The sequence below is a fragment of the Ursus arctos genome, unplaced genomic scaffold (genome assembly GCF_023065955.2).
Source record: "Ursus arctos isolate Adak ecotype North America unplaced genomic scaffold, UrsArc2.0 scaffold_18, whole genome shotgun sequence".
NCBI classification, from domain to species: Eukaryota; Metazoa; Chordata; class Mammalia; order Carnivora; family Ursidae; genus Ursus; species Ursus arctos.
The window spans coordinates 52,704,479-52,730,087 of record NW_026622852.1 but is presented as its reverse complement, the minus strand read 5'-3'; the positions used below and the strand labels follow the sequence as shown (position 1 = coordinate 52,730,087).

Genomic DNA, 25,609 nt, shown 5'->3' with positions numbered 1-25,609 from the left:
ACTCACTCAACCAAAGGTGATGGAGGGCTTCTCAGGGGAGGCAGTGGATTTACCGAGGTAGGGCATGGCTAGGGAGCAGGGGTTGAGACCCCAGGCCTATCAGTTACTGCCTGGTGACTTTGGACAGGTTATTTAACTTGATCCCTGAGCCTTGGTTTCCTCATTCGAAAAGTGGGAATAACTCAGCTGACCTTGCAGGTGGCTGGGAGGTCACGAGGTCATGTACATGGAGTTTCACAGACAGCGCTCCTACTTGTCTGATTCTTTTTTTTTTTTTTAAGATTTTTATTTATTTATTCGTCAGAGAGAGAGAGTAAGCGCACAAGCAGGGGGAGCAGCAAGCAGGGGGAGCAGCAGGCAGGGGGAGAAGCAGGGAGCCCAATGCAGCACCCGATCCCAGGACCCTGGGATCATGAGCCAAGCCGAAGGCAAACTTAACCGACTGAGCCACCCAGGCGCCCCTGTTTGTTTGATTCTGATAATTATTACTGTGTTGTCCCCAGCCCTAGCCATGGGGTAAAGGGGAGGTCATGAGAGCCGGGGGGCTGGGGCCACAAACCGCACTGGGTGCCGAATGCAGAGACTGAGGCAGAATCCTTTGTGTGGCCATGTCCATGGCTATCGTTTGAGGGGCGTGGTCCCGACCACTATTGTACCCTTTTATTTCTGTGGCTTGGAAGGAAGGTCTTGACGGAGGGACCCAGATGCTAGTCTAGCCTTAGCTACCCAGGACAGACGCTGGAAGCAGGAGCCGGTGCTTCCGCAAGGAGCCTGGCCGCTCCCTTCAGAACACATCAAACACACAGCAAGTCCACGAGTTGCCGCCAAACCACGAGGGGGAACTTTCCTGGAGGGCCTGTGACATCCATCCAGAGCTTCGGATCCTCCACGAGACGCTGCAGATCCACAAGGGCTCGAAGCACTCCCTGTCCTCCAGCGCGCCTGGCTCATCCGCATTTTCATGTCTAAAATATGAGCCCTGATCCCAGCCTGTCGCTGCACAAAGTCTAGCTCCCTTCTGGTTCTCCGGAAGGTTCGGGAGGCAGGGGAAAGCACATCATCTGGGGCGTGGATGTCCCGCTCCCCGCTGTCAGCTTGCCCCTGCCTCCTGTCCACATCCCACAGCACACACACCTCCTCCTTCAGATCCCCCGACCCCACCACCAATCCCTCTGTCCTTAAGCCCCGGGCACAGCTTGTAGACCTCTCCCTTGCAAGCAATGCTACTCTCCACTTCCGTGAGGAAGCTGTGGCTATCGGGTCCCACCTTGTGACTGCCGCCAGTGGCCCCATCCACACGCACCTCCCTGCTGGGCCTGGGACTCAGGACTTGTCCCCTCCCAGTTCTACCTGCTCCATCTGAGAAGTCACGCCATCACCTCCCCTTCTCTCTGTGGCCCCTTCCCCAGCCTATAAACACACCCTCGTCTCCCCTTCTCTGTGAACTAAGGTCCCCTGGCCCCGTCTTCCTCCTGGCCAGTCGCACCCCTCAGAGGGCTGTACTCCTCATAGCTCTGCTTCTGCCCCCATGCCCATCTCTAAGTCACTGAAATCTGGTTTCCATACCCAGTGACATTTCCATTGACCTCCTTTTTGTGAAACTAACCAACACCCGCTGTCCTTCGGCATCCAGTGCTGGTGACCAGTCCCTCTCGAAACACTGGATGTCCTGGGTGTCCGTGAGGTCTCACTCTCCTGCCTCTCCCTGTGCCTCTTCATCACCGTCACTCTGTCTCTTCCACGAGCTCCTTATCCTCCAACAAGCTCTCACTTTGGTGTTTTCTACACAGGCTTCCCTCTTTGGCTCCTGATTTTTATTTGATTTGAACTCACCAGATATGCCGATGACTTTGAAATGTATACTTTTCTGAACCTGAGACCAATATACCCAGGACACTTGCATCTGAACTTCCAAAAGGTATCCTAAGTTCAGCTCAGTGAAGGCTGAACCTGGAACCTCCTCCTGTATTTCCAACTCTGGACACTCAGCCACCTGGCCTGGAAGGCGGGGTCGTCTCGGCTTTTCCCAGACTGTGACTTGCCTCTTCTCTTCTTATCTCCTCTTCGCTTGCCACACACAATCACCAAGGCCCCCCAGATTCTGTACATCCCCTCGCACTCATCACTCATGTCACTGCTTGGTCTGAGTCCCCACGTTTTATCTTCTACCTCCAGTCTGAGCCTCTGAAATCCAACCCCTGCACAGCTTTCTGAAAAAATGAGAAGCTGGGCATGCCATTTCCTTGCTTGAAACTGCCAGTGGCATGGTGTTCAAACACTGCCTGACCTGGCCGTTTGAGCTGATCTTAAAATCCTGTTGGAAGAATAAAGGGACGATGTAGCCAAGACAGTTCTTAAGAATAGTAGAGGCCTTGCCCTACCAGATATCAGAACAAAACACAAAACAATAGTGATTCACACAGTTTGGTGCCGGGGCAGGGATAGAGAAACAGTTCAGTAAATCAGGAACGAGAGCCCAGATCTGCTTCATCATGGTGGTGTCATTACATGTCAGTGGGGAAGGGATGGTCTTTTCAGTATATGGTGCTAGAACCACTGGGCTCCATGTGGAGAAAGATGAAATTAAGAGTCCTCCCACCTTATATTACACAAGTGGATTCACATCATGAATGTGAAAAGCAAAAATGTGAGACTACTGGGGCAAAACAATAAAGCAATCTTTATGACCTTGGGGGAAGAAACAAAAAACATAAACCCTAAAGGACAAAAAAATTGAACTTGGCTGGCTCAGTCCGTTAAGCGTCTGCCTTCAGCTCAGGTCATGATCTCAGGGTCCTGGGATCGAGCCCCACATCGGACTCCCTGCTCAGCGGGTACCTGCTTCTCCCTCTCCCTCTCCCTCTCCCCCACCCCTGCTTGCACACGCTCTCTCTCAAACACATAAAACCTTAACAAAATGAACACGTGTGATTGCATTACAATGAAACATTTCTGCACCAAAACAAACAAATAAAAGACAGCAAAAATGTGAAAAGGCAAGTTGTGGTCTGGGAGAAGAGATCTGTCACCCACATCGCCAGCAAAGGATTCATGTTGAGATAAAGAATTTCAAGTAATCAGTAAGAGAGAGACAAACCACACAGAGAAAATGGGTAAAGGACACAAATGGGAAATTCACAGAAGAGGAACCCCACATGACCAATCACTACAAGGAAACGTGCTTAAACTTACTGGGATAATGGGAATGCAAATTACACACTAAAAATGAGGAAAAAACCCCACTTTAATCTCATTAGATTATAAAAAATTAATTAGCCTGACCAGATCAAGTGTCAGCTGGGACGTGGGAGGATGGGAATGCTAGCTCAGGGCTCCTAGGAGTATCTGGAAAGCAGTTAGCAATGGTGAGTGAAGGTGAAGATGCCGTGCCTCTGCGAGGAGGTGATTCCGATTCTAGGAATCTACCCTCAGGAGACTCCAGCCTTTATGCACAAGGACACACGTGCACAAGGATGTTCAACGTCGCACTGTGTGTAACAGCAAAAAAGCGGGAACAATCTACATGACCCTCCGGAGGGAGAAGGATAAATGAGGCGGGGCTATGCATCCAACACATCTGCGGAGCAGAAAACAGTGAAGAAACCGGATCTGCAGGTGTCGGTACAGATTAAATCCTACAAGCAGACGCTGAAGGGAAAGTGTAAGGCACAAAAGGGTGTTTACATTGAGGCATGGTGCCCTTTTTGTAAACATTTTAAAACAGGCAAATCAAGAGTATATTTGTCTGTACATGAGTATATATTCAGTAAAATGTAAAAGCCTGCGCAGGAATAACACAAACCTAAGAGAGTAGATGCCTCTACAGGGAAGGAAGGGTGGGGTGAGAGGGACTTTTGCTCTAACTGTAATGTTATTTTACTTAAAAAATATAAAGCAAATATGGCAAAATGTTAATTTGTGTTAAATATGGATGGTGGGCACAATGGGTATTCTCTATGTGTTCAGTATTTCATTATTTAAAATGAGAATACTTTAAAAACACATGCATGCCTACTGTGTGCCGGGGCTGTGCTGGCATCTTCCATTTGCCCTCCAGATTTGTCCGGCACCCTTTCCTACCCTGTGCCGTGAACTGGGAGCTGCGCTATGACTCCTTGTTGGGTCAGGTCTATGGGGAGCCCTGGCCAGAGACTGGGGATGAAGGAGAGAGGCTGTGGTATCATCTCCTCTAGACTTTCCTTCGGGGTCACCCCTGAGAGGCAGCAGTCTCCCCAAGCCCTCTCTACTCTGGTTTTTGTGACCGCTGCCTCCCTGCACTCCTGTTCCAGCCACGGGGTGCTGTGCTGTCCTTGGGGTTCCTTATACCCTGCCCGTGTCTTTATAAATAGCCCCTTTCTGAAGCTCTCCTGCGATCACCCCACTGGGCTGTGCCATCTGTGCCCTGCTGCAGCCCTGCAGTCCCTTCACACTTAACCCACACAACACCCCTCTGAGGTCTGGGTTCTTAGCCTTAACTCACAAATGGGGAGGCAGCAGCTCGAGAGCTTAAGCTTCAAGGTCAGGAGCTGGTTGGCAATGTAATCAGGTTCAAGTCTAGGCATTGTGACTCCATGGACTAGACACCTGGGGCCACCCACCCACCTCCTCCTCCAGGAATTTCCCCTTCCCACCCTTGATGGGTGGGAAGCCAATGTCAGATCAACGTGGCCTAGTTCCTGGCCCTGGATAGGGACAGACAACCCTCCCCAGGACTTTCAGATTTGAGCCTAGAACATGTTTGAGGACAATCACTTTTTGGTGGATGAGAAATAAAACTTAGACACTGTTGATGCCGTGTCTCCCTGCTTGTGGAAAAGGAAGCTGGTCTTTGGTGAGAGGCCCATAGAGGCAAAGAGCCAGGTGGGAGGGAGTCCTGTTTGGTTCATTCCTGCAGGCAGTGCCTCCTGTCCTTCCCTCCCTGGCTGCTCAGCCCTTCCTGGATCCCATAAGCCAATGGTTCCCTTTTTGGTTGAGGCAGCCAGGGCTCGTTTCTGCTGTTTGCAGCCCAAGGAACCTGACCAGGAGGCCCCACCACACCACACTGCCTCTAGGTAGGCTGCCTGGGTGACCTGGCCTGGTAACTGGAGACAGGGAGGCTGTCTGAGGCTGCAGAAAGTGTCTCGAAAACAGGCTCTTACAGACCAATCCATGATAATGAAGCCAGAGAGGCGGGGCCTCTTCACCAACCAGAGACGGCCAGTGGAAGGCCTTTGAGGGGTCTGCGTAGGTACTGCAATTGTACTTAAGCTTACTGTCTGTGTGCATTTTCCTGGGAAGGCGCTGCACACTCTAATTGTTAACCAGGGGATGTGGCAGAGGCATTTGGAGAGTGTATGAGAAATGGAGTTACGGGGCGCCTGGGTGGCTCAGTCGTTAAGCGTCCGCCTTCCGCTCAGGGCGTGATCCTGGCGTTCTGGGATCGAGCCCCACGTCAGGCTCTTCCGCTGGGAGCCTGCCTCTTTCTCTCCCACTCCTCCTGCTTGTGTTCCCTCTCTCACTGGCTGTTTCTCTCTCTGTCAAATGAATACATAAAATCTTAAAAATAAAAAAATTTTAAAGGAAAAAAAAAAAAAGAAATGGAGTTTCTTGGGCCCATCCTGAAGGTTCTGATCTCACTGGCCTCAAGCGAGTCTGGTCATTGGTGTCCAGGTGGTTCTCACGCGCACCCCAGTGAAGACCTTCTGCTCCAAAGTTGGAACAAAAGCGAGCAAGCCCCTGGAGGAAACGTCTCGTGTGGGTGCTCTAGAGAGGAAAGGGAAGAGTGGAAGACATCCTGCTTCGTTTGTGTTTTGCACACATATTGCTCAATAAATGAATCCATGCTGAGGGTGGAATTCGCCTTGTTTATCAGTGGCATGGACGCGGGATTACACTGCCTGAGTCACCCTGGTTCCTGCCATGGGTTCAGAAAGTATTTTGTAAAGGTCAGCTTGCAGTGCTCGCCCCCTGCGGTTTGAACTGGAACTCGACTCCTTGTGTTGTCATAGTAATAATAATGGTGAGAATTACGGTTGAGTGTTCGGTGTGGGGACCGGGTACTGCGTTGCTGGGGCGTGCTGCCCCCGCCACGTGCCAGACTTCAACCCAGGGGTACACGGCTAACCCGGTGGTGGCGGGGCAGGGGGTGGGGGCAGGTCTAGCAGTTCAAAGGCCAGGCGTTAGTGAAAACCTGAGGCAGAAGAAACAGTGTCACATCTGAGGTGATCTGACAAAAGCAGGTGGCACTTCCTCCGGGAACCGTGCGTTGGGTAAGTCCAACTGCTACTCTGCCGGTGAAGGTGGAGAGGACGAACATCTAGGGTGCACCAGCTTCGGGCCGGGCTTGTCCCAACACTTGCACATCCTATTTCATTGACTCGTAGGCAGCTGGTAGTTTTACAGTCGCCGTGTTAAAGGGACATCCGAGGCACATCAGGTCACGCACTGGAGGGGTGCTGGCTTTGCTCCCTCAGCTGGCCGTGTGTGCTGTGCTGTGCCCAGAGAGCTGGACTTTCCAAAGCTCTTCTGGTAACCTCTGTGGCTGTCCCACTCACTCCGGCTCTCTCTCTTTCTCACCTGTCTCCAGGTGCTTCCCGCATTCCGGCTCTGACCCGCGTGTTCCGGCTCTGACCCGCGTGTTCCGGCTTGCCTACGCCTCCGGACTCGCCCTTGGTTTCTTCCGCTCAGCTCCTGATTCTCCCTCCAGGACAAGGCCCAGATCCGCCTCCCTCTTCTTGCTGCTTTGCACGGCCTTGGGAGGCACGCCTGGCCTCGGATGGCCCTCAGCCCAGCTCAGGGGAAGGGTGGGAGGCCCAAGCAGTAGAGGCTGTGATCTGCCTGGGTCCAGTGCCCAAGCTGATGCTGCTCTGGGTGCCCTGGGTCTCGGCCACTCCTCCCCCCTGCATTGTTGACCAATAGCCTGGTCTGACGCTTAAGCAGAAGAATTTCCATTCAGTTGGGACTTAGGGACGGGGGTGGCTTCTCTGCCAGTAAGTGACGCTCTCTGCTACTGAAAGGCCTCATATTCCTGCCCCACTAAGCCTGGGGTGGCCACCACGTGACAGCACCAGGGACACGTGGCTTCTGGGGCTGTTTCTGAGCTGGGCAGCTGGCAAGTTTGCTTCTCTGTGTCCCCTGGGGCAAGGGCAGGGGTGGGGGCAGTGATAATGAGCTGGGGTTCTGGCCTTGCTTTGCAGAGTGTGGTCCCCGCTGCCCAGCCCGATATGGCACGAACAGCTGGAAAAACTGACCATGTGGCTTGACTATCTCAGAGGATTGCTCTATTTTTCCTCAGCATAATTTTTCCATGAATAATCTTTAAAGCTCTTTAAGTGGCTGTTTCTTTAGCAGTTTTAGTGGAACATATGAGAACTGACAGTCTCTGTGGGGAACGAGATATCATGTTGAAAAAAAAATCTGGTTTTCATTACATTTCTCTCAAGAAACCAACAAGCTGCCCAACAGACCACTCATTGATTGGAAGAGAAAAGAGCACAAGGCCTTCTAATAACGGCTTTGCAGTGGGTGGGAGGCAGGATGATGAATGGTCCTAAGAACTCAGGATCCAGAGGCAGACAGATGTGGGCTCCAGTGTTATCTGCCGCGTGCAGGCTGAGTGACCTTGGGCAAGTCACCTGGCACCTCTGAGCCTCATTCTACATCTGCAAAACAGGAACAGCGGCCCGAGCCAGCAGCCTCCCTTCGAGGAGGAAATGACACAGCATCCCTCCCTCCTTCCTGCAGCAAATGTTTCCTGACCCCAAGCCAGCCCTGAGCCAGGTGCTGGCCAGCCACACTGGATCACAGAGCTGATGTTTTGCTTTCATGGGGTTTACAGTCAAGTGGGGGAGAAAGACAAGTATGCAGATAAATAAACCCGGGAGGGACACATGCTTTGATAGGAGGAAAGAAGTAATAGATACAATAAGAGCAATAACTGCACCAACAGGATACATGGTTTGACTGGAAGAAGAAAGAACAGATATGATAGCAGCAATAACTCCACCAACAGTACGACTACCATGCCAGTAATGACGGTGGTGATGGTAACAGCGGGCCTTCTCCGCACATCTACAGATGCCAGGAACTGTGCTGAAGGCTTTACACAGGTGCAATCACACTGCGTCCCAGGCACGGTTGTCGTCTCGATGCTACGATGTGGGACCCGAGGTCAGAGGGTTAAGGAGCTCGCCAGGGCAAGCAGCTGGTGGGCATCGGAGATATGAGCAGTACACCTGAGAACACGGGAAGGTCGGAGAGGAGCCGGAGGGTCTGACATCCAGGCTGGCCCAAGAGTTCCAGCCGATGCAGGGGCGTACCCAGAAGGAGCAGAAGAGCAAAAAGCCCGAGATGGCAGACAACAGGAACTACTAGAGAAACTGCAGGGAGACGCCTGGCAGAAGAGCTGAGGGCAGGGGCTGTGTGTGTGGTGGTGATGCGGGGGGGACGACCAGAGCTGCAGGGCCATGTAGGGAGCCTGGAGTTTAATGCGGGAAGGTGTAGAGATTTTTAGGAGGAGTGGTGATGTGCTCGATTCATACTCTAGAAAGCTCACTCTGGCTAAAAAAAGCACATGGATGGGGCCAAAATGACAGGCCAGGAAGGAGAAATGAGGACGAGAGGTGTCTAGGAGGTGTGGTGGGAGGGGGGCTCAGGACAGCCTCAGTGGAGGCTGGTTCCGTTCACTTAGGAAGCAGGCTTGGGGGGCTGGTGAGAAGTTCAGATTGGGACTGGTGTCTGGAGGCCACTGCGTGCGGTGTTCAGGAGGCAGATGGCCCTGAGGACAGATGCATCCAGACAGGGGTGTGTGGAGCCCTGGGAGAGGGCAAAAGTATTCAGAGTTGTAAACTCAGTGAGAAGAGGGAAGGCCTGGGACAGAAGCAGCATTTGCGGGATGAGAAGAAGAGATAGGCTAAAAAGGAACTTGTGTAGAATCAGGGTCAACAGAACAAATATTTGAGAAAATTGTCATTTTAGATGCATGAGGAGAATGACCTTGGGCTTCACTTGTAATTCTAATGGAAGGCCTCAGAAGCGATGCACTGTTTTCCTGGACAGCAGCCCCATCCTCAGCTGTCACTTCTTCCCCCCAGAGGCACCTTGTGCAGGCAGCACCCATCTTTGGGGCTGGAACACATAGCAATGGTCTCCTTCCCCAGGGTCCGAGTCTCTAGGGAGAGCAATCTGGAGGGGCCTAGCCTGCCACCTGAGTCGGCTGGCCAGTGCCAGGAGCCAGCGTCCTCCTCTGCCCACCCACGGCGACCACAGCAGACAAGCCTGAAACGCTCCAGAAACGACCTTCTGCTCAACTAGATGCTTCTCTCAGAAGAAGGGAGAAATGGAGGCAAGAACTGTTGACCTTCCCCCTTTGCCAGGGGTGAAATTAGCGATGGTAGGGCTTCCACTGAGATGTAGGCCCAGTGCTGCCAGCACACACGTCCTGAGTTCTGAGAGGGCGGTGACCCCCGTCCTCGGGGCCAGGCACTCCGGTCCCTTGCTCTCCAGTGGCTTGCACTTGCCTTCAGGGGCCCATCCACTTGTAACTAAGGAATGAGATGGGATTTCCTGTTGACCAGAGTCTCCCACCAGCACCAGCTCAGGGAGGCGGGGGCTGTCCAGGCCCGAGTGCACCAAACAAACGGCCGGGCCAGGCATAGGGTTCTGGCTACAGAGGGGCGGGCTCTGCAGAGGACGATGGGGAGCCTCATTCCCACGGGTTTCCAGCAGCATCCCCGTCCCTGCCCTGGGTCGGCACTGCCCGATTGAAGCAGTCTGGCAGCCGGCGGCCGCTCGCAGGCTACTTTCCAAGTCTTGCACACTGGAAATTAATGGGAGGCAGCTGTGGTGAGGGGACTCGGAGTCACAAGACTCGAGTTCCAGTCCAGCCTCTGCCTGGGCTGCCGGGAGCTCGGCATCCAGTCTCCTCGGCCTCCTGAGCCTCTCTGCGTTGTAGAAGGGGAGTGACCATGGCTGGATCTGAGGCTCCAGACAGCGTCACCGGGGCACATGGCGCACGGGGCGAAGGGGGTTCTGTGTCTCCTGGATTCTTTACTGTGTGTTCTTTGAGCCCTGTTCCCAGAGCGGGGCCCTCCCTGGGGCTGCCCTCTGGCACTCAGGGACTTGCGGCCCTGTGCAGAGAAAGCCCTTTCAGGCCGGGTTTCATGGGCGAGCCTGGGAGCCGGTCACTGTTACATTCACACACATTCTTTGTTTCTCATCCATGCAGCTCTCACGGGTCCTCGCCGTGAGCCAAGATCTGGCTCACACATCATTCAGAATGCCCCGGTTCATTTCTTTCTGAGAAATGGCATCCGATCGCCCTTCAATAGTGGTGAGGCCCAGACGCTTTCTCCCTAGAGTCAGAGCAAGCAAGGCTGGGGAAGCCGCTGGTGCCATGTGTGGAGCTGGGCCACAGTGGGGCAGCAGAGTGGGACAGAAGAGGGGTGGCGTCTCTGTTCCTCTGCTTGACCTTGATGGAGCAGGCTACTAAGAAGAGAGATGAGGAGCAGAGCAGATGTGAACTTCCAGAGCGAAGAGGCAGACACTGGCTTATCGGCTCTCGAGCGCCTCACCTGGGCCCCTTAACCCATTCTGAGAGTCTAGAAAAGCTAATGGAGGAGCCTATGGAAGGGGGAGTGCCCACCCCCGCCCACAGAGTGTTCTCTTCTTCTGCTCACTACTCTACAGTAGAGAGGGAGGTCTCTACAGGCCACTTAGGGAGCCTGAAGCATGTCCCCAGCAGTTGGGAGACCCAGGGGACTCCTAGTGTCTTACTCAGGCATGGGAGCCCACACGGCCCCAGCCAGAGGACAGTGGCGGCCACACCAGGGTTAGCTGCATTCGCAGGTCTGTCAGGACAAGGAAGGGTGTGGCCTCCCACCGACCACAGTGGCCCCTTGAGAGGAGAGCTGGCATGGAGTTAAGGGCTTGCAGAGAGGCAAGCAGCTGCCCGGGGGCACAGACTCTGTGAAGGAGCTGCAGTGGTTCCAGAATGGACTGACACATGCCCTGGTCAAGGAACCTGTGGGATCTCTGAAAAACCCATGAAACTGCTCATGTGAGGAAGCATCAGTACAACAATTGTCACCTGGAGGGTTCCAAGACAGCAGAACCCACTGCTAAGACTATGTCCTTTGCTCCAAGCCCCAAGGTTAGCAAGCCAACTGAGACAGAGAAAGTCCTGGTGGGGAGAAGGGCCAAGTACCCCCAACCCTGACCATGAGAGATCACGCCCCAAGCCCCCCAGCCAGGGGGAGTGAAAAAGATTTAATGCCAAATCAGGTTTGGAGTTGTGATTCTTACACAGAAGCGGCCTTCTAAGAACCAAGGAGGGACAGTGTATGACTCAAAAGTGTCTCTAGGAAAGGCCTGGATGTGCCAAGGTTGTCATCCAGGGCAGCGATGACTGCATAGACACTGTACTTCCTATTACTGTACTGCATAGACACAAAGGGCAATGGGGCAGAGCCCAGGGTGCTCTAGGACCCTCAAGTGCATCCTGCTCGTTCCACGCACTGGATAAGGGCAACCAGTCCAGACCCTTGGGCTTAGCAGCTGGCTCTGCTCCTTCCTCCATACGAGAGATGAGGGGGCCAGCGCCGCAGTACCTTCCCCTACAGAACGAGGCTATCGGCCCTCACCTCACAGGGTAGGTGTGAGGGTCCTGAGTGAACACACAGGAAGCACTTACGACAGTGCCTGGCGTCGAGTACGAGCTCAATGCCTGCCGGCGGCCGCCACCCCTGCCACCGCCACCACCACCACCATCTCTGAGCCTCTGTTTCCCTACTCGGAACCAGCTGGTGGTGGTTTTAACACGTCGACAAATTCTCAACACTGCCCCCGTTGAGTGGTCGGGTCTGAGTCCCCTCTCCTTGGAACTGGGAGAGCCTATGTGACTGCCTTGACCAACGGAGTGTGGCAAAAGCAAGGTCACGTGACTTCTGAGGGGGTCACACAGATGCGGTGACGCAGCTTCCACCCTGCTCTTGGGACCTCTGCTCTGGGGGAACACTGCCATGTAGGAGCTGACAACTCTGAGGCTGCCATACGGTAAGGAAACCCAGGCCACGTGGGAGGCCACGCGTACATATGTGTTCAGCCCCCAGCTGTGGCCCCGTCAACAGCCAGTGCCACGTGCATCCAGATGATTCTAGCCCCTAGCCACTGAGTCCCTCTCAACCTTCGAGTCCTTCTGGCTAAGGCCCCAGATACTGTGAAGCAGAGACAAGCCATCCTGGCTGTATCCTGTCCGATCTCCTGACCCACAGAGCCTGTGCCTATAACAGAATGGTGGTTCTGAGCCACTAGGTTCCAGGGTGGCTGGTTGTGCAGCTGTGGTACCCAGTGCAGCTGCTGAGTAGTGAGCTGGACTTGAGGGAAGGGCCCTCCAGCTCCCTGTCCCCTACTCTGACAGCTGTGTCATGCTGTCCCTCCATCAGGACAGCATTGGAGTCTGCCCCGTATGGGCCATGAGCCAGCAATCCTGAGTGGTGGGCATGTGCCAGGTGCTGGGCTGAGAGCTTTCCCGGCACAGTCTCAGCCCTGGGAAGTAAGCCTATGTGAAGTATTTATTCCATGGCCGTGTCACCGATGAGAACACCGAGGCTCGGACGGAGTAAGCCATGGCCCAAGGTCCCACAGCTGGTAAGTGCTGGAGCCACGCCGTGAACTCAGGTCTGCCTGACTCCAAAGCAGGGCTTTTCCCCAAGAGGCAGTAAAACAAGGAAGACACAGAGGTGTGTGGAGAGCAGGTCTGAAGGTACGAGCACAGAAACCCGAGGCCCATGCTGAGATTTTCCATGGCCTTGCTTTGCTGCCAAGGACTCTTTAGAGAAAACCTGTCAGTTGGTTCAGCCACGTGGAGGCGGGGCTCACAGAATCTGGAAATGTCTTCATCGGTTCCAAGGCACACACAAACACCACTTGCCCTCTCTGGGGGTCAACGTTCTTTATGATTTTTGCTCTCCAGGAAAATATTAGTTCATTTATATAAATGAAACATTACATATGGGGGGGGCGGGGACTGAAAACGTGGCATTCCTGGCCCTCTCTCTTCCACAGCCCAGAAACTGAGAAGGTTTCTCCATTTCCGTTCTCACAGTCTATTTGTTGGTGCAGAGCTGCCAGCACGGCCACTCCCCAGGGTGGAGAGCGGGCAGCTCTCTGTGGGGCGCAGGGGCCATCACAGACACGAAGGGCATAGCCTCAGCCTGGGACCACACTGACGTGAACCAAAGCCTCTGAGAGACCCAAGTCCCGGCTGCTCCCAGTGCTGGGTCAGCAGGTCTCAGCACCTGAGGCGGGCGAGCTGGTGAGAGAAGTGGGCACGGCCCCACGGAAGGGTCAGGGAGCCCACCAACCATTTTGGTCTTACGCTGGCCTCCTCTGGCTCCTTCCTGTGCCACATCTCCTTGTCCCCTCACGGCTCTTGCTGCCTGTTTCCCTGCTAAAGCCCAAGCTCCATGCGGGCAGGTGCCTTGTTCCACTGGGTACCCGGCTCATCGCAAGGGCCCGTCACAGTAGGCCCTTGATCTGGATGTCCTGAGTGCGCGAACCAACGAAGGCATCTCGGGTCCTCTCCTTGGCAGGTGTGTGGGTGGGTGCCTGACTGCTGGAAAGGGAGCCTGGAGCCGTAGCTGAAACCCCCATCCCAATTTGCTGAGGGAGGCTGCGTTCCTCCCATTCCTGGGACTGCAAGAGGCACATTCCTGTCCCTGGGCCGGTCGGGCTCCTGCCACGCAGCCTGGTCTGATTGCCAGATGGTGAAAGGCCTCGTGGGAGCTGCCCCTCTGGTCCTGCCCTCCGCAGGACCCCTCGGCTGTCCCAGGCTGCAGCAGCACCCGCCTCTCTGTCCTCGGAGAGGCTTCGAGGCTGCGGGTGGGAAGCCAGGACCACTGAGCGCGTCGGAAGCCTTCCAGACACTCCCAGGCCCTCTGGTGATCAATGAAAACCTTAACATCCTGCTTCCAGGGCTGAAGCCAGGGCTTTGGAAAACTGGTGGAAAACACTCCTGTGAGCCGGGCTCACACCACTGTGTGAAAAGTGCCGCATCAGCACTTCCCCAGAAGGGAGTGTGGAGTCAGCAGTCGGCAGCCCTGGAGCTGCCTCCCAGAGCCCAGAGCCTGAAGGGTCCGGCCAGGAGCTCAGAGGCCGGGCTGAAGAGGCGAGGACAGGCGAGCACGGCGATTTCCCCAGGGCCCCTGTGTGCCAGGCTCTGGGGACGCCAGATGGGGTCCTTACGTTGGGGGGCCTTCAGTGTGTGTGTGGGGAGGCAGACATGGGACAAATCTGCACAGATAAGACTTGAATCCCCACGGCGGGGGGCGGGGGGCGGGAAGAGCCGTGGAGAAGTACAGACCGGCTCTGCAAGAGTGGAGAACGCTGGGTTGGCAGAGTTTCTGTAAAAAGCCAGATGGTGAATATTTTAGGCTTTGGAGGCCATAGGGTCTTTGTCCCAACCTCTCAACTCTGCCACTGGCACGGAAAGCAGACACAGACAATATGTCAACGGATGGGTGTGGTGTGCTCCAGTACAAAACCGGGGCTGGGCTGGATCTGGGCCATCGTTTGCCAACCCTGGTGTAACAGGGGCCTGACCTGGGCCAGGAGGGTGGGGGTCCAGTGGGAGGAAAGCACCCCTGAGGCAGCAATGCTTCATGAAAAGCTGAAGGCTGATTCAGTGACACAGGCACAATCCTCATAGTGATGACAATCACATCATCCTAGTGAAGTTACACTTGATGAGAAAGTTCTGTGTGTCAGGCACTGGACTGTTTCACACACGTGGTCTCAATAAATCCCCACAACAACCATGGGAGGGAGGCATTATGATGCCCACTTTACAGATGGAGAAACTGAGACTTGGCGGGTACGCCGACTCTTCTGTTTGCCCCCTCAGAAGTCGAGTCCTCCTCGGCTCAGCAATCTCTGGAATTGGTGACCTTTTCTTTCCCAGGTCCCTCAGCCTAGAGGTGCTGGTGCCTCACCATTCTTTACATAATTCCCATTTCAGTTTCATTTAAGTCTCTTCGTGTGAGCCAGGGTGTGGTGGGGGGAGCAATTCTCTTTCTTGACAGGATTCTGACTGATGCTGGCAGTTGGTTAATTTGCTGGGTTTTGGCCTCACATAGCTAATAAATGACAGAGCCGATGGAGGGGACGGTGGCTAAAACAGCAAAGTCTGTTGGACCCTGGGGAGGCTGGGCCAGGGGCTGGGTCCTGGCTCCCAGGCCCTGGTTTCCATCATAGGCAGGGGTCAAGTCAGTATAGCTCCTCCTTTCCTGCCCGGGGCTCAGTGAGAAGGTCAGTTCTTGAGGCCCCCAATTAGCAGTGTTAGTTTCTGAGCCTGGGTCCTGGTCCACAACCTCCGGCCTGGCAGGAGGAGTGGTGGTGCTCAGTGGAGAACTGGGCTGGGGGCAGAGGTGGGGCCCTGGTCTCTTCTTCAGGGAGAAGGTAGTGAGGCAGGTGCTGGTCAAGTGAAGGGACGATCTGGGCCAGATTGATGCCTAGGGGAAGGGGAGGCCTCTGCTGTCATCTGACCTGATAATAAGCAGCCTGCGAGCTTGCCGAATGGCTGATACTCGGGAGCTGAGGCTGGCAGATGAGGCTGCCAGGGCTGCAGGTGGGTGTGAAGGGCCCTGGGGAGCAGAAGGCTTTCTGAGGCTCAGGGATGAGGCTCCAGCAATAAGACCCGTCTTGTGCTCCAGGCTAGTGTGCACCAAAGGCCCACCTGGAGCCTCAGACTGGTCCTTCCTTCCTTTCACCCACTCATCCATGAACCCGGGGAGGCTCGAGCACCCATACAGCACGAGCATTATGCCAGGTGCTGGAGACTCATCCAGCGGGATGAGTCTAACAGGAACTAAGTGAGGCCCAGTGACCAGACAAAGAGAAAAATTACAAATGGGGGTGTCATCAAGAAACAAAGAGCTGAAATAAAGTCTCTCTGAGTTTAGAACGATGAGCAAGAGCCAACCACGGAAACACGAGGGGAAGGCATTTAAGGCATGTGCAAGGGGCCTGGCTGGGGAAATTTCCAGAGGCCTTGCTTCTCTCAGGCAGAGATGAGGCCCGAGTTTGGCCTGTGGATGGAGAGAGTCGCTAGACAGAGGCAGAGCTGGCCCCTCAAGGAAAGGCTAAGACGTTCCCTCTGCCATCTCTCTTCCTGTACTGTGCCTCGCCCCCCTCACGGCTCTGCCGCCTGCCTCCCTGCTAAAGCCTAAGCTCCATGCGGGCAGGTCTTCGCCTCATTCCCCTTGGGTGCCTGGCTCACTGTAAGTGCCTGGCTCACATCAGGCCCTCCCATCTCTCCCTGCTCAGTGGCTCCCGCATGCAGGGAGAGGGAAGTGGGGACGGGCCAAGCGCAGCAGGGGCAGAAGTAACGGAAGCCTGCAGCAGGAAGGGGCCCTAGGAGATGAATCCTCTGGCACTGTCCAGAGGGGAGAAAGCAAGCCTGACTGTGGGGACTTCTTGGCACACGGGGAAGGCCAGAGACTTGGTTTATCCTGTTAAGGCATGTTAACCAGATAAGGCGGCAGAGGCCTCTTACTCGGACTAATCTGAAGGAGATTCAAGGGCAGAATGCTTTTTGATTTGAGCCCACTCTGCTTCAGAATTTTGGCATTACCTCCTGAAGAAACAGTCTTGAGTGGCTAGTGTTTCCTACCATTCCTTCTACGGCCCTCAACAATTGCTTTAGAATCCTGCTATTTCCTACATCCCTCGGATGGGAACCCTGTACCAAACCCCTTAATCACTAGGGACACTGTGTGTATGTCCCAAACATGTGAATAAAGCTGATGCTCCAGGAGGGTGAACCCTCCATGTCTGGAGGCACCAAGTCTCCACGCATTCCGTGCACCCCACCCCTCCAGGGCACATCAACCCGAGCCCAGGTATCCGGCCCAATGCTAAGGGCCCAGGTGACTCGGAGAAGAACCTAGGGTCTTCTCTACCCTGTGCATGTTCCCAACCTGAGGGTATGATCTGGCCTCTCTTGGGGCTGTCGGGTCCCAGGCTCTTTCAGGGAGCCCCAGCCCAGAGGTGACCCACAGGGGCCCCACGGGTTAGGGGCCCAGAAGGCTGGTGTACAAGGGCTGCTAGGATCGTGGAGTCTGCCAACCTGCAACTCAACTGTGCCCTTGATGCCACAGTCAGAGCCAGCCCCGGCAGCCATGCCTGGGCCATTAGTGGGTGTGTCCCCACTCGAGGTGGCTACAGTACCTGCGAGATCTTCCTTGGAAGAGACCAGTCTCGGAGAGCTGCTTCCCGGTTCAATTCTGAGTGACAGTCTGGAAACAAAGATTTTCACGAGATCAGAGGGGCTCTGGTGTATCAGAGGGGGACTGATCACATGTGTGCTTGGAGTCGGGAGATAGGACTGCTGCTAAGGGCTAGAGTTTCGGAGCCCAGGAGCCCTTTGGGGTCTGCCCCAGATCTCAAGACAAGCCTGGGGACTAGGGATGTTTACTGTGCCATCTACCAGATGAGGAAACTGAGCAGCATAAAGATTACGTAGCTTCCCCAAATTCACAGGCTAGCAAGTGGCAGGGCAGGCAATCAACCCGGGACTGTCTGACCTGAAATCGGTGTATTTAATCATTATTCTGCATCCCTTTCTCGGATGCCCCAGAGAGGCACAAAGCAATGGACACGTTATGAGGACTGGCACCTCAACATTATCATCATCATCATCATTATTATTATTATTATTAGCACTGATTAAGAACCTCGGGGTGAAAATGATGGAGTGAAGCCAGATGCCAGACTCCCCTTCTCCCAACAAAACCAACAAATAATTATAAAGGCTCAGGAGTAGAAGAACTTACTGGCTGCAACTCCTCAAGGAAAGGGGCATGAACTGAAGCCATGAACTTCAGAAACTTGCAGCCAAGGAAAGAAAAAGATTGTGGAGTCACACCAAGAGGTGTGACACAGCAGGGCTCCTATCCTGCCCTCTGAGGCTTCTTGGTAGGTCTGAGTAGGAGTCCCTACCCTTCCCTCTTTGGAGTGGGACCACATGTTGGCAAGAAATGGATGAAACGGGTGGACGGCATGGTGGATACTCTGACAGAAATGAAGGTTCCCCTGAGGGGGTGATTTGAAACCTGAGGGTGCCCCTCTCTGGAATGGGATACAGCCCCCAACGAGGTGGAGGAAACCCTGATACAGGCCTTTTAACAGAGCCCGTGTGTCTAAAACACACTGCTTGCTCCCTGTCTCCTTGGAGTCTGAGCCCTGCATTCCCCCAGGCTACAGAAGAAGGGAAAGACAAAGCGCCCTGACCTCACAGCGCACAGGAGAAAAGCCAGCCCACCTCACAAGCACGGGAGCAGGGTCAGATGCTGCCTCCCTCCATTGGAGCCATAGACTAGCCAGATGGAGCTTCTCAAATGGGAGCAAGACAGAAAGAAATGGTACAGCAGCCTAGCAAACATCCTCTCAAATAAAAAAGGAAAGAGAAAGGAATAGAGCAGTGTGCAGATCGTTCAGCCCAGGAGGCAGCCCCAAGGGACACAAGAAATTCCCCCCAAGTGCTTTGAGCAGGAGAACAGCTTATTTGGAACATGGGTTGAATAAAGCAAGAACTGAAAAATGAGACGATGACACAAAGGAGTAAGATGGAAAGGGAGACTGGGGTCCTAGAGGACCAATTAAAGATCAGATGAATACCTAAGTAGAGACAGATCGTCCGAGTGTCTGGGAGGCCAAGACAGAGATTACAGCCACTAGGAAGAAGCTAGGGGACATGGAAGGCAGATAGTACCCAACATATGGATGCCTGGAACCCCTGAAAGAGGAAAGCCAAGAAATGAGACAGAAGAAGTCAAAGATAACCCGAAGAGTCCCTCCAAAATGAAGGGCATGCCACGTTGCAGGGAACTTTGGTACAGAACACACCACTCTGAGCCATTCCTCCTGTTGTGCCTTTGAACTCCAAGGAATCCTTCACCCACCAGGCAGATAAAGCAAGTCACTTACAAGAGGAAAGGATCTGAGTGGCTCAGACTTCTCTACAGCAGCATCTAGTGTCAGATGGCAACGGGAGCAGGGTCTGTAAGTGCCGCAGGAGAGGCACAGACGTGCACGGCCCCGTGAGGCGAGGCCCCGTCACACACGGACGTTTTCACGAGGGAAATCAGAGCATGCAGGACTTGTAAAAACCTGCCTCATGGGGAAATCCAGCTAAATAAGGGAGTCGTTAAAATAAAGACTCCAGGAATGGAAAAGCTGCGGAGGAACACAGGTGGTAAGAGTTCAATCTGTTTAGGAACACTAACCAGTAGGAGTTATGGTTCCCGAACATAATGCATACGTTATAAAAATAACGTATGGACTGTGTAGTAATCATAACGCGGCTAACAAAAAATCGGAAGATGGTGAAGGGGGGGAGAAGGCAGGGGAGAGGGCTGACATTCTCATCTTTCATAACCAGTCAACTGACCCCGCGCACAGTGGAGACTTGGTTAAAACAGGACTCACGGACTCAAAGCTCTTCATGTTTTTCTTGACCTCTCTTGGTAATCTTAGAAGGCTCTTTTAGGAAATTATATCTCGTGTGCTGAAGAAATATTTATTTGAAGAGAAGCAATTCCTTACATTTTATTTCAGTTCCTTTTTCTGGTTAAATTAAAATACTTTCCATTAAAAATAGCAAGTGTAGCATGATCCGATTTTAATAAGTTCTATCATTTCATCCAACCATCTGTCCATCCTTCTCTGTGTCTCTATGCACTTCCTATGCATTAAAAATGTCCAAAATTATTTTCACTTTATGCTAAAGGCCATGCTTTCTAAGTGGTAGGAATTTGGGTAATTTTTCTTAAATAAGATAAAATGGACAAAGAGTTGAGAAAAACAAGCACTGTTTGGGTCCGTGGCACAGTGTCTCCCAAGCAGATGGGGGCGGGGTGTCAGAAATGTTCCATCATCAGGTAATAATGAAGCCACTGCGCCCTTTTGGGTGGGGGACAAGTCTTGGGACGTGAGTTGGGCCATGGAATGTGGGCTCCTCAGCAGAATCACAAGCCCTGCATGTCCTGTGTCCCTAAGAGCCAGGGCCTCCCTGGGGAGGGACCCCATCCACGGTCCAGGCCCTGGGGGAGAGAGTGCAGGCTTCTTCCCTTGCTTTGCCCACTTAGACCACAACAAAGGGCCTTTGTAAAATCCAGGCTGACTGGTTAGCAGTAAGCACAGGGGGTGTTCGATGTCCTTCAGAATGGAAGGAGTAATTACGACCTGCAGCTTGTCCAAGGATTATCTCATGGTCAGAAGTATTTATAGACCATTTTTCTCCTTAAAGGATATTAGTGTTAATGAAAAACTGCTGTCTCTTTAATTGTACTACCGGCATATGAATGGAAAATATTATCCCAGAACCTAAGTGGGAATAATTTCACACTCTGGGGTACTCTTTTCAGGAAAAGCAAATGCTTTGTAAGTAAAATGAGCTTAATTTGCGGCAAGCATAATTTTAAGGGTAATCTCTGGCCTCCATCTGTTATTGTTACTATTATGTAATAGATCACAATTTCATATAATACTCTGCTCTAACAAAATATTATACAATAACAACTAAAGACATTATGTCTATGCTCCCTAAAATGGCTAATTATTAGAACCAGCCAGGGAGCTTTGAAAAAACACAAATTTCCAGGCTCCACCACAAACATATGGATGGTGATAAAGCTTCCCAGGTGACTCTGATTCACAGCTAGGGCAGAGAATGACTACTGTCGACACGGCCAGATGTGGAGCTGTTTCAACTGCCATCCCCAGGGTCCTAGTGAGCACATCAGGAGTGACCGGGGGTGTCTCTAGTGGCCACAGTTCCCTACCATTTTCAGTGATTTTGATGAAGACCAAGTAATCAAACTGGTCAAATTTTTGATACAAAGCTGGAGGAGATAAAATACATATATATATTGGATAATGGGATTCAAAGGAACATGACACCTGAAGCAGCCAATTAAGATGAGACTTGAAAGAATACATGTAAAGCTGACATTTAGGGTAAATGATCAGTTACAAGATGGCTGAGATCTGCCTTGATATTTCCAGTCAAATGAAAAGTACTGAGACTCTTAGTTGGCCTCAAGCTCAAAATGAGCCAAGAGAAAGTCCAATCAATGTGGCACAGAGGTGATCTGAAAAATCCTCCTTCTCCCTCTAAATACATAGAAATGCTGGATAAATTCCCAGGTGCCACAAATGAAGAGCCCACTGAAAGCCAGAGCGGGGTGAGTGGAAGATGAGGACAAAGGGCCCACAGGGGTCTTCGTGGGAACCGAGTCTACTCTGAAGGGCTGCGTGGGATGGAGATGGGGCGTCAGCCAGTGCCAGATGGCAAGAGTCCTGCAGAAAGCTGGGGCCACAGGGAGATGCCTCGTCCACGAAACAGGCTCTTGGAGAACTCTGTCAGCCTGGAGGCACGGCTACAGCACTGCCCTGCCACCCAGTGCTGTGGGGGGAGGGGGAGTCACATGTGATGACCTGGAACACAAAGCCTGTACCACGCAGAGCCGTGGAATCCGGTTCATGCTACCCATGCAATGTGGGAAAGCCAGGCCGAGAAGCTGACAGGACAATCTCCTCAGATGTACGGGGCCTGTGCGGCTGGGGCCAGAGGTCACATTACGTGCTTGCGCTAGTGTGTGCTGATTTACGGGTGCTGCTGCGGTGACCTTTTGCAAGCCCTGCAGATGGCAGCTCACTGGTCCCAAAGGGCCAGGCGAGAGAGCGGGCACTCACTTGTAGTTGTCATCTTCCACAAACTTCTGGAGCTCTTCGATGTAGCGTACGGACTTCAGGTACTTCTGCACATGGGGCAGGGTTGTGAGGTGATCTGCAAAACACGGACAGAACCCACAGGCTTCAGCGTCTCCCCGTCGTCCCCGAATGACAAGTGTAGGAATCACTGATGCAATCTGCCCTCAAGGAGTGCCCCCCCACCAGATGGCTGGGCCACAGACCACATACCCTGAAGTCACCACCATTCCTTAGCTGGGGAGAGAAAGGCCTCCAGAACAGACCAGAGCCGGGTGTCTGTGCCCTAAAACAGGTTTCCACTGGGGCAACTGGGCAAGCCTCCCACCCCCTGCATGACAAGAATGCGAGATGAATGAACAAACCCCATCCAGCCTGGTGCAGAGGTCCAACCCAGGTCCGAGCACAGCGTGAGAGTCTGGCCCATGGGCTGGAGTTACTCCATCCTGGGAAGAGTGGGAGGGGCCTAGATTCCTGCGTACCTGTTCTGTGCCAGGCTATGCACCAGATGGTTTCTAGAAGGCATCTGCTTTAACTGTGACACTGCCTCATTTGGGGGAAATAATATGCCTGTTACACAGAGAAAGAAACTATGGCAACTGGAAAAGATCACATCATTGAGAAGTGGCAGAGCCAGGTTTCGTCCTTGTCAACGGACAACTCTACCACATTGCACCCCACCTCTTTCCCAGATGCCCTCCACAGACTTTCACGGTCACTGCACTCCAAGGGGGTCGAAAAACCTCTATGGTCCTCTCTGCCATTCCTCAAGGGGTGGGACAGAACAAGTTGAGGGAAGAGGTGAAGACAGTAAAGGAGGCTGTGAAGAGGAGCTGAAAGGGGGTGGGGAGGGCCCCTCACTCTTGGGGACGTGCATCCAGGTGCTGCGAGGCACTCCTGATGGCTCTGCCCCTTAACTGCAAGATTTGGAACAGGTCATTCTGTTTCTCTAGATCCTCACTGTACTTGTTCTGGGGATAATGACACCTTCTTCACGAAGCTGATAACATCTGAGAAGATGCAGATGAATGAGGGTGACAGTTGTACGAGGATCTACTGAGCTCTAATGAAATGCTGGAATGTGCTAAGGGCTCTGCACACATTGTGTCCCCATTTCTACCAACGAGTAAAACTCACACTTAGAGAAGAGGAAGTGACTTTTCAGGAGGCAGAGCTGAGACTGGAGCCCGAGTCTGTCCGACCCCAAAGCCGTGTGTGTAATCACCCTGCAGGCCAGCGGGACAGCAAGTGCTGATGTACTTGTGAAGGGAAAGAGCCTGGGCAGGGGAGGACTGCACGGGAGTCTGGACCCCTCGCAGCTCCTCTGGTCAGGCCAGCTGATCTGGAAGTGCCCATGGAAGCGTTTGGGGTGGGAGGGATTTGCTTCTACAAGCCCACCCCACAGAACCCCACCCTGGCTTTCCTGTGGCCTTCCCAAATGGAGGCTGTTAGTTTTCTCACGCCCTGTGTACTGTAGGTGGGGTTGGTTTCCGTCCTGACCCCCTATGCTGCTTCCACACTTTTATACCTCCAGCCGCTGTGAAAACCCTGCTCCACAGAGGCACATTCCTTCAGCTCTGTCACCCATTCCCTTCTTCATTGCTGACTCCTCCCGGCTGGCACCCTGGTCATTCTTGCCCCTTCCTGGAGGACCGGAACACCTGGCTCACAGCTGCGTTCCACACCCCAGAGTCCACCGTCATCCTGGGTGAAATTAGCAACTGCATGGATGGCCCATCCAGCGTTCTGACTTCTCTCTTCCTCAACTTCATCTCTGACAACTGATCATACTTTGGATCCGGTCACGAGTAGCAGAGCCTAGCCAGTTTCTACCAAGTCAGCTCCCTTTTTCTTCTAGGCCCACAGCTAGACTACATGTCCTAGCCTCTCCAGCAGAAATGATGAGCACCATGTACAAATCTAGTCCATAAAACCTACTCTTGTATGATTCTCTGTCCTCCTGCATCTGCCGGATGGATGCTGTGTTCACTAGAGGACCCTGAGGCCATGGGACACGGCGGAGCCACAAAGTGAAGGAACCCGGGTTCCTGAATCTTCTTGGAGGACAGTTGCCCAGGGGCTGCCCACAAAGCTCTTCGTGGATGAATGCCCTGGGAGCCAGAAAGACCTGGCTCTGCATCCCCAGATGCGTGATGTCAGATAAGGAACTGAACTATTTTCAGCCTCAGTGTCCTTGTCTGTAACACAGAGATGGGAACAACTAGTTTTCACAGTCTTTGAGGATCAAGCCTGTGGGTAAAGGGTCCAGCACACGGTAGATGCTCAAGATATTAAAATGAAGAGCTTTTGTAGAGTTTGCTGAATCCAAATTTCAGTGATGTAAGATTTCACAGTTCCAGCAACCAGGGGTACTAACCGTAGCTGCAGGAAACTTGTAAATCAGCGATTATTCGGAGAATATTGTTCATCTGATTGGATCGTTGTTCGTTTTCCATGATGCTGCCTGAGGCAGGATATGCAGAGTCAATGTAGATTAAATCCAGAAGATAGATCCCTAAAATTAAAGAAGGTATTTAGTAATGGTGGGCACTCATCATGAATCAGAACAAACTAGCACAAAACAGCACTGCTGTGCTAGACGGTCTAAAGGGTGACTTACAGCAGGCCGAGGTACTACTCTGACCTCACTTCCAGTCGGGACTACTACTTCTCACATGGACTGCTCCACTGCAATCAAGCGTTCGAGTGACAGCCAAAATGAACGCTGGCCAGATTTTGGCATTTCTAGTTCATACACTCTCCAGCCACAAGAATTTTGTCCTATAACCCAACTGGAAAGTAACAGGCCATGAAAGGGACAGATACCTGTATTTTTCACGAACCGATGGCGTTGGATAGATCTAAAGTGTCAGATCCAGGACAACGCCCATTTGGACTGAATTCGGTTTTTTATTTGTTTACTTAGCTATGTGTCTATTTTTCTATCTACATGCACACCCCAAAATCATAAATTAACTAAGAGAAAAAAGAAGAAATAAAAAAAGCAACAGTCCTTGGTACAAAGAACTAAGGCTGGATAGAGAATTTTCTTGAGGGTACTTAGTAAGAAAGTAACGTGTGATATGAAAACATGGCTACAGTAGGCCAGTGTGAGCCTCAGCACAGCCTCCTGGCATCACCCCAGCTGGGATTCGGCCAGCGATGGGAGAGGAGGACTGGCTGTACAGCACGATCCACACCCCAGGCTCTCTGGAGGCGTGCGTGGACAACGGATGGGATGTCGTCCCAGCAGCCCGCCATAAGCACTGCCACTACACCTACGATCCTGGTGGGCTGAGCAGGAGAAGGAATATAAAGCAGAATTCCAGACAGAAAACACTGGACAAGCGAAAGAGGAGGGCAGATATTAAATACGAAAAGCACAGTTGACTGAGAAGATCTAATGACTGCAAATTTCTATGCACAAAGCAACACTGCATCAAAATATATAAAGCAAAAAACTGCTGGAAATGAAGTGAGTTCAACAAAGCCACAATCATAGAAGGAACCTTTGGCATGTCTCTTCCAGAATGTGTGTGTGTGTGTGTGTGTGTGTGTGCGCGTGTGTGTGCAGATGTGCACGCTCACATGCATGTCACTGTGTGCACGTGTGTAGACCTACAAAAATACACACGCATATGCAGATATATGTACATATCTGTGCATATATGAATATTGAGTAATGAAGTTAACAAGATTGGTGTTATATAAATGAAAGTATCATTCTTTTCAAATACCCATGGAATACTTACAAAAATTGGTTATATATTAGACTATAAAGAAATGCTCAGTAAGTTCCAAAAAGTAAATGCTGTATTACCCACATTCTTTGACCTTACCACATTACATCTAGGATTTAACAATA

The 25,609-nt window shown here is 52.6% G+C and overlaps 1 protein-coding gene across 4 annotated transcripts in view; it reads right to left on the bottom strand.

Moving 5' to 3' along the window:
- RALGPS1 (Ral GEF with PH domain and SH3 binding motif 1) overlaps nt 1–25,609 on the bottom strand; it is a 277,259-nt gene that overhangs the window by 28,127 nt on the left and 223,523 nt on the right. For all 4 annotated transcript variants that reach the window (XM_057313764.1, XM_057313765.1, XM_044389615.3 and 1 more), the window contains exons 10-12: nt 24,122–24,259; nt 21,730–21,823; nt 17,203–17,270 (exon numbers count right to left, since the gene is read on the bottom strand). In XM_057313764.1, the coding sequence (XP_057169747.1) occupies nt 17,203–17,270; nt 21,730–21,823; nt 24,122–24,259 (300 nt within the window). The remainder of the gene's footprint in view (nt 1–17,202; nt 17,271–21,729; nt 21,824–24,121; nt 24,260–25,609) is intronic.